Raw genomic sequence first — 13,339 nt, 5'->3', positions numbered from 1 at the left:
AAAAAGTAGCACCAGGGAGGCTGCTGTCAGACCAGCAGGTCACCTACCGCCAGGCGCTTTGTAAGTTGCTGTGGCTGGCGGCAACCATCTCGGGCCTCCAGCTTTCGATGGTGCTTCCGAACCTTGGAGGGAGGGAAAGAGGGCTTGTTCTTAGTGGGGAGATATGTGCCCCAGCTCACTGGGCTTCCCAGGATTTTAAGGGGGCAAAATTCTGGTTGAAAGTGAAAGTCGCCCAGTCATGTCCGACTCTTTGCAACCCCATGGACTATACAGTCCATGGAATTCTTTAGGCCAGAATACTGGAGTGGGTAGCTGTTCCCTTCTCCAGGGGATCTTCCCAACTCAGGGACTGAACCCAGGTCTCCCACATTGCGGGAGGATTCTTTACCAGCTGAGCCACGAGGGGAGCCCAAAATTCTGGTTACATCCCCAAAATGTTAGGATGTCACCTACAAGCTCCTTGCTGGTCAGGACACGTCCCAGCATATTCATGGTGGGAGCAGAGCAGGGGCCCTCCATGTCAACCCGCCAGGACTGGTTTAGCCAGACCTCTCCCCTGAGGAAGGTACTCCCTCCGCTGTGTGAACTTCCCCACCTCCAGGGAAGGAGTCACTGCTCCCTTTATGGCTCCCCCAGCATGGATTCAGGGCTTCTCAGGTATCTCAGAAGGTAAAGCGTCTGCCTGCAATGCGGGAGACCCAGGTTGGATCCCTGGGTTGGGAAGATCTCCTGGAGAAGGAGATGGCAACCCACTCCTGTACCTTTGCCTGGAAAATCCCATGGACGGAGAAGCCTGGTAGGCTACAGTCCATGGGGTCACAAAGAGCACAGATTCATTCTCAAAGCGTTCACTCTCCACCTGTATTACAGTTTCTCTTTTATATGCATCAGCTCATTCTCTCTATGAGACAGAATTTAAATCTTTGAGAAGAAGATTTATCTCCTTTATCAAGGAAAAGCCGTCCCCTCTCTGGTTCGAGAGCAATTCCTCCTCCTGGGGTCTTGACTTGACCACTGCCAACCTGTCTGAGACGTTGCCCTGTGCTGACCTCCCTCCCACGCCCACTCCTGGATCTACTTCCCTCGTCCCCTCTGCCTCTCTTAGCTATCATTCCACCAGGATCCACTCTGCCAGCCACTCCTCTGTCTTTCCTTTTCTCCTTCACAGACAGGCTCCCTGGAAAAACAATGTTACTACCACTTCCTCATTATCTGCTTCTCAACCCTCTGCAGTCAAGCTTCCACCCTGGGCAGTTCTCTGGCAAATATTAATGATGACCTCCTTTCCTAATCCCATGGAAATATCTCCTATTATAGTTGGATAATAAATCCTCTATTATAGTTGAATAAAAATTCTAACAATATACAGAGAGTGAAAATTCCTTCAGTTTTATCCCTCCCTCCAAATTTCTGTTAACTCTTTGTTCTATATTCTTTTGGATTAAAAATTGTTAGATAAAGATATATTGACAGAAGTGGAATTATAGCCTTTCTTCCCACCCTGGTGACCTTGTTTTCTACCATAAATCAGTGTTACAGCCTAATGGATAGAAACTGCAAGTTTGTGAACAGAGTTTGGAAACCTGGGGGTACTGAGAAAGAGGGTGAGCACCAGCTTAACATGGTTATTTTTTCACTTTACACAATAATTAAAAAAAAGTTTTCCAGCAAAATACAAGAAATGTAATTATATAACCTATCCTATTTATTTCCTTTCATTTGGACTTACTGAGGAAGTTTTCTAAATGTACTCACGTAACTCTCTCACATTCTTTTGAATAGTTGCATAGAATTCTACAGTCAGGTTTATTTTACCAATTCCCTCTTGTTTTTCTCCAGGTTTGACAATTATCAGAACGCTGCATTGAAAATCCCTTCAAGGCTATCTTTGCACAGTCATCTTAATATTTCCTTTGGATATTTCATAAAGGTTTAATTGAAGGAACAAAGACCATACTGATTCAGTGCTTGTTTCAGTAGCACATATACTAAAGTTGGAACCATACAGAGAAGATTAGCATGGCCCCTGTGTGAAGATGATACACAAAATATTAGGCACTTGGGATTAACATATACACATTATTATACAGAAAACAAATAATCAACAAGACCTATTGTCTTGTTGACCTACTGTTTAGCACAGGGAACTATACTCAATATTTTGTAATAACTTAGAAGGGAAATGAATCTGAAAAACAATGTATGTATATATATGGGGGGGGGGAGAATATAACTAAATCACTTTGCTGTACACCTGAAACTCACGTTACATTGTAAATCAACTATGTGCGTGTGTGCTCTGTTGTGTCTGATTTTTTGCCACCCTGGACTAGAGCCTGCCAGGCCCCTCTGTCCATGGGATTCTCCAGGCAAGAATACTGGAGTGGGTTGCCATTTCCTCCTCCAGGGAATCTTCTTGACAAGGGTCCAAACACACATTTCTTGTGCCTCCTGCATTGGCAGGTGGAATTTTTACCACGGAGCCACCTGGGAAGCCCAAATCAACTATGCTGCTGTGCTTAGTTGCTCAGTCGTGTCCGACTCTTTGCAACCTCGTGGACTGTAGCCCACCAGACTCCTCTGTCCATGGAGATTCTCCAGGCAAGAATACTGGAGTGGGTTGCCATGCCTTCTTTCAGGGGAACTTCCCGATCCAGGGATTGAACCCAGGTCTCCCGCACTGCAGGCAGATTCTTTACTGCCTGAGCCACCAGGGAAGCCCAAGAATACTGGAGTGGGTAGCCTATCCCTTCTCCAGGGGATCTTCCTGACCCAGGAATTGAACGGGTCTCCTGCATTGCAGGCGGACTCTTTACCAGCTGAGCTACCAGGGAAGCACCAAATCAACTATACTTCCAATTAAAAAAAATTTAATACAAGAGCTGTACCAAATTGCATTTCCAACAATACTTTCCAGGAGTGCCCTTTTCACCAAATCATCATCAGCATTGGGTACTATCAATCTTTTAAATGTTTGCTGAACTGAATTGCAAAACCATTATGTCTCATTGCTTTCCAATCAGGGAGCTCTATTGCCAGATTCGGTGAATTCCTTCTTTCTTCTTCTTCCTACTTTGCTTCTGCAGGCCCTAACTGTTTCTTTCCAAGATCCTCCTTCCCTTGGGAAAGGGAAAACGCCTTTCTCTCCAGGTTTTCCTCCCGCCTCTTGGACTGCTCCTCTTGTTTCTTAGGTGGTTCCCTTTCTCTGCCATCCAAATGGCAGCTTCTCCCAAATTCTCTCCTTGGTTGGCATCTCTCCAGCATCGCGTCTCCACAGGTGCAATGCATGCCCTCTTGTGTCTTCAACTTATGCTGATGGCTAGAGTTCCAACCAGGAGAATCTCCAAACTCTTAAGGATCTCAGACTATGTCTGTCTTCCAAACTCTGCTCCACCTGGCACACCTCTTCACCATTCCCTCGTCCCCTACAGCCAAGCAGTGACTACATTCTGCTTATGCAACTCCGTGCACCCTTCACAGGCCCCCCTGTCTTTCATTCCCACTGCCTTGGCTCAGGTCTCCCCTCCAGTATCGCATCCCTTCAGCCTGTCCTTCAGCTTGTAACTCAAGTGTCTCAAGGTAATTATCTTGCTTAAAATCCTTCAGTACCTATATGTCCTATAGTATAAAAGCTCCTGCTTAAAGCCTCCATCAGCAGGTGTTTCCTTTCGTTTCTGGGCCATCCGGTTCTCCTTCTCACCCTTTGTTCACACTCAACTACTCACACTGCAGGTCCCCCAAGGTTGTGTGACACACCTCTGTGTGTGTGACATCACACCTCTGTGCTCTGCTCATGCTGCTCCCTGCACCAGAAGGCCATTCTCCACATTCCCTGTCTCTTCTGTGTGCTGGGAAACACCTGCTCTTTGTCAAGACTCAGCTAAGATTTCCTGACCTCACTCTTCCCAGGTGAATGGACTGACTCCACCTTTGAGTCGATATGGTGCAGTCCCATATCCTGCCTTCTACTTATTTCTTCAGAAAACACTTAATAGGATTCATATTTTAACATTCCTGCTTCCTACGACTAGGTCATAAGTTCCTTAAGGACAGGTATCATGTGTGTTAACTTCTATATCCCTAATGCCTAGCATATACCTACAGTACATGGCAGCCTTTCAATAAAAGTTTGTTAAATGAATGAATGGGATGAGTGAATGAAAATATTGTCCAAAATGCTTCTCTAAGCATTTTTCTGTAGAATTTATTAGGGAATGACTAGGCTCTGGTACAGTTTAATATATAATATTAACTGCTGACTTACTAGGTTTAGAACACTCCCTATATGATGTGAAGTTGTGTAAAAAAATATTATATATAACTACGTATATTTAAATTATATATATTTTATAGATAAAAATATAAGTAACTATGTAGATAGACCTATAACTTAAATATTTATACTATTATATATAGTCATATATAATTTAAACATATGTAGTAAAACATACTACATATTATTTATACTTTAAATTTACTTATAGTTAAAATTTATATACATAATTATGTATAAAATACATAATTTAAATATATAGCTATATAGTATTAATTTATATTATATATACTTATATAAGGGCTTCCCAGGTGTTCTAGTGGTTAAAAAAAACCCAACTGCCAATGCGGGAGACATAAGAGACATGGGTTTGATTCCTGGATCAGGAAGATCCCTTAGAGAAGGAAATGGGGACCCATTCCAGTATTCTTGCCTGGAGAAGCCCATGGACAGAGAAGCCTGGTGGGTTACAGTCCATGGGGGTCCATAGGGTCTCAAAGAGTCAGACACAACTGAAGCTATTTAACATGCAGCACGCACACCTACTTATATATAACTTAAATACATAGTTTTATATATATAATGGAACCATGTAGTTTTATATATAAAGGTATAATTTAATTCTATATAGCTCTATATAATTTATATAACATATAATTATATATAATAATATTGATAGATCTGTGTACAATTAAAATTTATAATTGGAATTCTGAATGTTTAAAATATCATGGCTTGCTAGAACTGAGGTAGGAGCCAAGCCTGGGGACCCGTCTTTTTCTCTTTTGTGTTTATCAGCTTGGGAGCCAAATGGGGCGACGGGCTGAGTTACTTTATCCTGGCTGATCAAACAGTGTGTTTTGGGGCCGCTTATCACCTTCAGCCCAGGGGGACCGTCCTACAACCATTTAATTATTCAATGCCCCAAACAAGATGGTTCAAATGAGATAAACGGACAGCCTTCCTAGGAGGCCGGCTGCCCATACATCTGTGGTCCTGCCAGAAGCCTCAGCCTGGTGATGGCGGCCTAGTGCCCACAACCTCCCCACCAGGAGAAGCCGCTGCGTACGCAATGATGTTGAAGCAGTCCTTGTTGGACAGCTGCTCCTCCAGCAGGCGTCGCAGGGAGTGCTGGATATGAATAATGTACATGGAATTGGTCACGGAGATATCGAGCAGTATAACCACCCTAAAAAGAAACACAAGCTTTAAGAGGAGAACCGAATCTCTCAGATAATGTTTATTCTGTTCCATTTTACTATTTAACGTTTTTTCCAGGGGAGTTCTGCAAGCCAAATTCACCCCTGGCCAAATCTTCTCCGTGGTTTGAGGTCAACACAGGCAGTAGCCTGAGGGGTCATGGAACCTTCTCTGCAGGAGGGTCTATTTTGGAATAAAGCCTCGTGGTGGACAGTTTAAGGGCAGGACTGCATATAATGATTTCATACATTTCCTTGTTTTAAATCACTAGCATTCGATAATATAGTAGGTTGGGGTCTGTGAGGGGAAAACAAGCTAAGCAAGTTATATGGGGAATTAGGTATAACTGGGGCCTTTGGGGAAATGTATATTTTATTTTCTCTCTCTGTTTTAAGATCTCTTGCAGTGGAGAAGGCAATGGCACCCCACTCTAGTACTCTTGCCTGGAAAATCCCATGGACGGAAGAGCCTGGTAGGCTGCAGTCCATGGGGTCGTTGAGAGTCAGACACGATGGAGTGACTTCACTTTCACTTTTCACTTTCATGCACTGGAGAAGGAAATGGCAACCCACTCCAGTGTTCTTGCCTGGAGAATCCACCACCTGGGGGTGCCTGGTGGGCTTCCGTCTATGGGGTCACACAGAGTCGGACACAACTGAAGCGACTTAGCAGCAGCAGCAGCAACAGTGTTGAGCCTTCTCTTTAGATCTTATAGTCCTATCTCCTCCCCTCATTCTCATTTTGAGACAGCTATGGATTAGCAAAAGAAAATTCACCCGATATAGCATCTGAAGACCTTAGTTCAAGTCCCACTTTCTGTGGGGCCTTAGGCAAGTCACAGCACCTCTCTGATCCTTGCCATGCGTTTGTGTGTGTGCTCAGTCATGTCTGACTCTTTGCGACCCCATGGACTGTAGTCTGCCAGATTCCTCTGTCCATGGAATTCTCCATGCAAGAATACTGGAATGAGCTACCATTTCCTACTCCAGGGGATCTTCCCGACTCAGGGATTGAACCTGAGTCTCTTGCATCTCCTGCATTAGCAGTCAGTTTCTTTACTACTGCACCACCTTGGAAGCCTGTTCCTTGGCATATTTAACTATATAAACTATAATAAGACTCTTCAAGGGGTTGCTTTGAGAGTTAAAAAATAGAGCAGATGAATGGTATTACAAACTTCTAATACATGATAAGTGGTAATGCATTAAGTAAGGTATGGAATGGTAATGATATAATGCTGCTGCTAAGTCACTTCAGTCATGTCCGACTCTGTGCGAACCCATAGACGGCAGCCCACCAGGCTCCCCTGTCCCTGGGATTCTCCAGGCAAGAACACTGGAGTGGGTTGCCATTTCCTTCTCCAATGCATGAAAGTGAAAAGTGAAAGTGAAGTCACTCAGTCGTGTCTGACTCCTAGCAACACCATGGACTGCAGCCTACTAGGCTCCTCCACCCATGGGATTCTCCAGGCAAGAGTACTGGAGTGGGGTGCCATTGCCTTCTCTGAATGATATAATAGATACCTACAATTTCTTCCTCCTCAGCATCCATTACCTCTGCTCAAAACAGTATCTTGATCTTTTTTTCTGGTGTGGGGGAGAATATCTTTGTCTCTAATGGTCCACTTGAGTTGAGTAGAGCTTACCCCAGTCCAAGCTTTAAAGTGGACATTAGACCCCAGGCAATCAGAACATCAAATTCTCTTGGCCCAAGTGGCTCACAGATGGGCCCATGCTCTAAACCCTGGAAGTGCTAAACTGGAAGGAAGGAAGTTGGGAACTTTGGGTGGCTATCTTGCTACCTAGAGGGGACAGCCTGCCTGAAAACAAAGCCAAGAAAGAGGAAAATGGAACTGAGGGTTGGAAAGAAATTCCTGACATGTATGAATCTCTGGATCAAGCCAGGCCTGAAGACAGCTACCAAATCTACTTTAGAATATACTTACCTTAACCAGACTTCCCTGATTTGTTTCAGTCAATTTGCACTTAGTTTCTTTTGCTTTTTAACAAAGACCCCTGAGTGACACAGTGATGCTATTCTTGAGGTTGCAGTTAATGGTGGTGACTTTTCCCTCCAGGGGTTCTGCTGAGCCATTACTGATCCTTAATCTAAATGATGGATTCTGATGCTACCAACAGGAAATTCATAAGTTGAATGAGTGCTGTGTCACACACGAAGGACAAGAACACTACTGGGAGAAGTTACCTTTTTTCACATACGGTGCCCCAGATTCTTCTGCTGGCCAAGGAGAGCCACTCAATCCGTCTCTCATACATCCGCATCGCTCTGCTGAGCTGTTTCTGCAAACTCATGGGTCACACACAGTCAGCACTGCACAGAGCATGTGGGGGAAGAGGGTGTACCCCACGTGGCTTCTGGGAATGGTGTGTCAAGGCCATGGGTATCCAGGCAGAACAAAAATCCCTCTAAAGCATGTATTAGGACTTCCCTTGTGGCCCAGAGGTTAAGAATCTGCCTGCCAATGCAGGGAACACCAGTTCGATACCTGGTGCAGAAAGATTCCACATGCCACAGGGCAACTAAACCCATGCGCTACAACTACTGAGCCCCCACTCTGGAGCCCGTGAGCCACAACCACTGAAGACTGTGCACCTAGAGCCCATGCTCTGCAATAAGAGAAATCATTGCAATGAGAAGACCCAGCAATACAACTAGGGAGCAGCCCCCACTTGCTGCACTAGAGAAAGCCCGTGTGCAGCAACAAAGACCCATCATAGCCAAAAATAGATAAATAAATAAACATTTGTTTAAAGATATATATATATATATATATAAGCATGTACTTGTCTGTCACAAGCCTAGGAGGGGAAGAGTCAGAGTATTTCATTGCCTCAAATGGGGAGGAGGTAAATCTTGACCAAAAGGATTAGAGGTTTTTGTTTAAGGCATCCAGGTTCCTGCCTGGAGCGGAGGTGGAGAAAGCTCCAGAAGGGCCTGTGGGTGGAGCACAGTCTGTTTACAGGAGGGGGTTCTGTCACTGGCTTGGTGCCTCCACATTCCACAACACCTTCCTCCCACCCCCTCCCCACACCCCACATTCTGACTGATGGGACCCAGCACTGACCTGGTACTCATACAGGAAGGGCAAGTCCACATGAATATTCTTCACTGTCCCGTCATGCCATTCAAATTGCACCATTGCCTTCTGCACGCAGGTGTGGCCAGGAGGGGAGCAGGTGAACAGAAGCACAAGTGAGGAAGGATTTTAAGTTTAAATCGGTCACTGGGTTCTCCAAGTCAGATGCAAGAGAGGGAAATGGGCTCTTAACACATCTGCGGGTGGATTGTGCCCCTCCCCATCACCAGGCCATTGCCTTGTCTGGAGCTGGCAGCTGAGGGACTTCAGGACACAGTCCCCTGAATGCACCAGGTCTGACCACAAGCTGGCTCCCTTCTCAGGAGGCTCTTCTGAACATCAATGTCCTTATTACAAGATATGGTTAGAAGTTTTGGTAATAGCAGAGTTGGAGATTTAAAACATACCATAGTCATAAATTCTAAGATTTGGAAACCCACATGGGCCTTCACGGACACTTTGAAAATCAAATTTGTTCATTCTGTTCATTCCTCCATCAAGTTGTCATATCTCTATCTCTGTCACTCCTTCCATCTAGTCATTCATCTATGGGCTGCCAGAACTAGACATCCCCTGTCTCTTTCCTCTCACTCTTCTGTCTTTCCACTGATCTTCTCTTCTCTGGCCTTGCCTCGCTGCCTGTGGGATCATAGTCCCCTGACCAGGGATTGGACCCATGCCCCCTGTAATGGGAGTGCAGAGTCTCAGCCACTGCACCACCGGGGAAGTCTCTCCACTGACTGACCTTTCTGTTCACCTATTATGCTGTCCTTCCACGTCTCCATCCTTTATCCTTCATTTAATCTTGACTTTTATCCTTTCATCTGTTTATTCTATCCTGTTATCTATCCTTCCATCTGTTAATATTTCCATCCATCCATCCATTCTTTTACCTATTCACTTATCATTTCCATCCATCCACTCACTCAGCCTTTTCCTCCCTCTTTCCATCCTTCTGTCCACGAACGCAGACATTCCTTGACTGATTACTTGTACTACATATAAGGGACAGAGTGTTGGGGAAGAGGTTTTTCTTTTATAGGGCTCATACCCCAGTGGGCATTAGACGTGTAACAAATGCACACATACGCGCATCATAGGAGCAATAGGAGAAGTCTGTATCAGGTAGAGCGAGGGCCCAAAGAGAGAGTGTGTTCTGAATGACGAGGAGGAAACCTTCATGAAGGAGGTGATCATGGTGCCCAATATACCCCCTCTTTCCCCAATCTCCCAAGTTTCATTTTTCGTATCTTTGAAAAACAGCAGCTAGAGTAGATTTGATGAGAGTTCTAGAGTCCTGGGTGGAAAGCCTGCATCCCACTCCAAGCCCTCAGCTCCTGCTCCTTGGGCTCTGTCTCATGACCTCTATTTCTTGAACATTTCAGAAAGGAAATACCACACAGGAGCTCCACGGCAAAGGACTGGACAGAACTCTGAATCTGAGTTACCTCATGGATAGTTGATGATACTGTTTTCCGGAGAATAGGCACATATTCCTCCACAGGAGAGAATGCATTGGGTGCCAGAACCTGATAAAGGCTTAGCTTCTTGGCTGTAAAAATAAATGGTGGGGCTTGAGGCACCGCTCATGAAGCCCCAAAGGGTTCATGCCTTTGGTCAGTCATCTGCATCTTGGGTTCTTCCCTCTCTGGGGATTTACCTTTCAGGCTATTGGTCTTTAGCCATTCTGCAGAAGTCATGTCCAAGTTTGGGAACTCAATCATGAGGGGATCCTCATGTTTTGGGGGTTTAGGCAAGAGACTCATGAGTGAACTCTTTGCAACCTCTGTGGAAATCTAAATTGAAATGAAAAATCATCATTACATAATCATATTATGGACCTGGAAAGTCCCCAGTCTTCCCCCACCCACCCAAGGGAGCATCTTAAAACATTGTGCTTAGTCTTTCAGTTGTGTCTGACTCTGTGACCCCATGGGCTCCCCAGAGTGGAGGCACCAAGCCAGTGACAGAACCAGTGCCCACCAGGTTCCTCTGTCTGTGGGGACTCTCCAGGCAAGAATACTGGAATGCGTTGCCATGCCCTCCTCCAGGGGATCTTCTCAACCCAGGGATCAAACCCAGGTCTCCCACATTGCAGGCAGATTCTTTGCTGTCTGAGCTATCAGGGAAGCCCAAGAATATTGGAGTGGGTAGCTTATCCCTTCCTTCTCCAGGGGATCTTCCTGACCCAGGAATTGAACTGGGGTCTCCTGCATTGCAGGCAGATTCTTTATCAGCTGAGCTACCAGGGAAGCTCTCTTAAAACATTTCCTGTTAAATTACAGGCAGTTTTGCCTTTCTCTTCCATAGTCCCATCACCATCTAGAGAGATGTGTGGAATTTCTAGGAGAAGACAGAACTGTACCCAGCAACTCACTTTCTCTGTCATCTGTCCATCCTCCTAACCCCTTCCCACCCTTGCCATTTGAATCAGCACCAAGGACTCCAAGATGACAAGTGGCCCTGCCGTGGGCACAAAACACAAGCTCCAGGGAACTAAAAAGCAACTCCTGTACCAAATCATTTAGGGAGCCCTGATCTAGCCTAGACTCCCTTGCCCACATTTACAACCGAAAACCTGAGGTTCTGAGAGGTTAAGTCACATAGCTTGTGTATGAGGAAAGCACGAAACAGCAATTTCCAAACTTCAGACATTCGAGAACCACCTTCATGAAATTTGCTATATCTGAGTGTCACCGTACTGTTATTTGTTGTTGTTATTTAGTCACTAGGTCGTGTCCGACTCTTTTGTGACCCCATGGGCTGTAGCCCACCAGGCCCCTCTGTCCATGGGATTTCCCAGTCAAAAATACTGGAGTGGGTTGCCATTTTCCACTCTAGGGAATCTTCCTGACCCAGGGATTAAACTCGTGTCTCCTGCATTTGCAGGTGGATTCTTTACCACTAAACCACCAGGGAAGCCCTATATTGTTATTTACTCAATATTTTAAAAATCAAACAAGTAACACTAAGTCTTTTTAATTATTAGTTTTACTAACATTAATTGAAATTAATATTAATTTCAATTTTGATTTAATGGACCCCTTTTTGTACTTAAATTATATATATATATATATAAACACACATACACATATAAACTTTGCTTGTTTGTTTTTGGACATGCCTTGCAGAATGTGGGCTCTTAGTTCCCTGACCAGGGATTGAATCTGGGCTCTTGGCAGTGAACGCACCAAGTCTGAAACATTGAAACTGTCAGAGAATTCCTAGTACTTAAATAATTTCAGAAAGCTCTATTTCTACCATAATGAGCTAGTTTTAAATATATAACATTTAAAAGAATGTTAATCTGCATATCACCTTATCATTATTTTGCAAACTACAAGTAGTATATGCATTTCATTTTGGGAAACTCCTGGCAAGATTCTGATATCAAGCAGACCTAAGTTCAATCGAGACTAATCAGCTTTTATCTCTGCGATCTCAGGCAAATTATTTAAACTCAACTTCTGTTTTCTCATCTGTAAAATAACATATCTGCTGGAGACCATTGCTGTAAGATAAAATAAGGCATTTAAAAAGATTAAGCCTTGTGCCTATCTTAAGTGCCTACACACTCAGCAAATGAAAACCATTAATTATTGTTATTGTTTATAGACAATCACATGGTCCCGGAGGCTGTGGAGTTGGAGAAGACTCTTGAGGTCTCTTGCACTGCAAGGAGATCAAACCAGTCAATCCTAAAGGAAATCAGTCCTGAATACTCATTGGAAGGACTGATGCTGAAGCTGAAACTCCAATATTTTGGCTACCTGATGTGAAGAACTGACTAATTGGAAAAGACCCTGATGCTGGGAAAGATTGAAGGCAGGAGGACAAGGGGCGACAGAAGATGAGAGATCATCGACTCGATGAATATGAGTTTGAGCAAGGTCTGGGAGTTCGTGAAGGACAGGGAAGCCTGACATGCCACAGTTCACAGAGTCACAAAGAGTCGGACACGACTGAGCAACTGAACTGAACTGATAGATAATCAGTTGCTGCTAAGTCACTCCAGTTGTGTCCGACTCTGTGCGACCCCACAGACGGCAGCCCAGCAGGCTCCCCCATCCCTGGGATTCTCCAGGCAAGAACACTGGAGTGGGTTGCCATTTCCTTCTCCAATGCATGAAAGTGAAAAGTGAAAATTGAAAGTGAAGTCACTCAGTCGTATCCGACTCTTAGTGACCCCAGGGACTGCAGCCTACCAGGCTCCTCCGTCCACAGGGTTTTCCAGGCAAGAGTACTAGAGTGGGGTGCCACTGCCTTCTCCGAGATAATCAGTAGAAGAGCTGAAACTAAAATTCAAGACCTCAATCTAAGTGCTGTGTTTCTTTTACGACAGCTAGCCAGGTCAAAACGTGTGGTACCCCAAGTGCATACCTTCACTCTGTGATGCTGTAAAAGCGTTTCCAATTCTTTTCTGTCCACAGCTAAGTTGTCTGTGCTGTCTAAACAGAGCACAGCTTTTATGGCACTTGTGTCCGTAAACTTTCTGAGTTATTCTGCTGATAAATTAAACGCCCTCAAGCAGGGCCTTTGCCCCGAATGAATGAGATGCTGGTGAGATGTCTCCAGACAGCCTACCCTGTGTAGCTGAGGTTTTCATCATTTTCCAAACTGGGGGGAAGGGAGAGACAGTGTTTAAATGGAAGGGGTGGCAGAGGCCTAATGGCCTTTCTCTGAAATAATTTTTTTTTTTCAGTTAGAAAATCCACCAGGATCCTTCCAGCAGAGGCTGGGGCAGTTCAGAGCTGTGGAGGCTGCGAGGG

At 44.8% G+C, this 13,339-nt stretch overlaps 1 protein-coding gene across 1 annotated transcript in view; it reads right to left on the bottom strand.

Moving 5' to 3' along the window:
- Positions 1-13,339, bottom strand: part of VWA3A (von Willebrand factor A domain containing 3A) — a 55,320-nt gene that overhangs the window by 18,044 nt on the left and 23,937 nt on the right. Inside the window, exons 14-19 of the mRNA XM_010837416.1 lie at positions 10,231-10,366; positions 10,019-10,122; positions 8,559-8,639; positions 7,679-7,773; positions 5,312-5,462; positions 48-122 (exon numbers count right to left, since the gene is read on the bottom strand). Coding sequence (XP_010835718.1) covers positions 48-122; positions 5,312-5,462; positions 7,679-7,773; positions 8,559-8,639; positions 10,019-10,122; positions 10,231-10,366 — 642 coding nt within the window. The remainder of the gene's footprint in view (positions 1-47; positions 123-5,311; positions 5,463-7,678; positions 7,774-8,558; positions 8,640-10,018; positions 10,123-10,230; positions 10,367-13,339) is intronic.

This window comes from Bison bison, unplaced genomic scaffold (assembly GCF_000754665.1).
Source record: "Bison bison bison isolate TAMUID 2011002044 unplaced genomic scaffold, Bison_UMD1.0 scf7180017864072, whole genome shotgun sequence".
In the NCBI taxonomy this organism is placed as follows: domain Eukaryota; kingdom Metazoa; phylum Chordata; class Mammalia; order Artiodactyla; family Bovidae; genus Bison; species Bison bison.
Note: the sequence above shows the minus strand (reverse complement) of the source record. Positions and strands in the feature narration are given on the sequence as shown.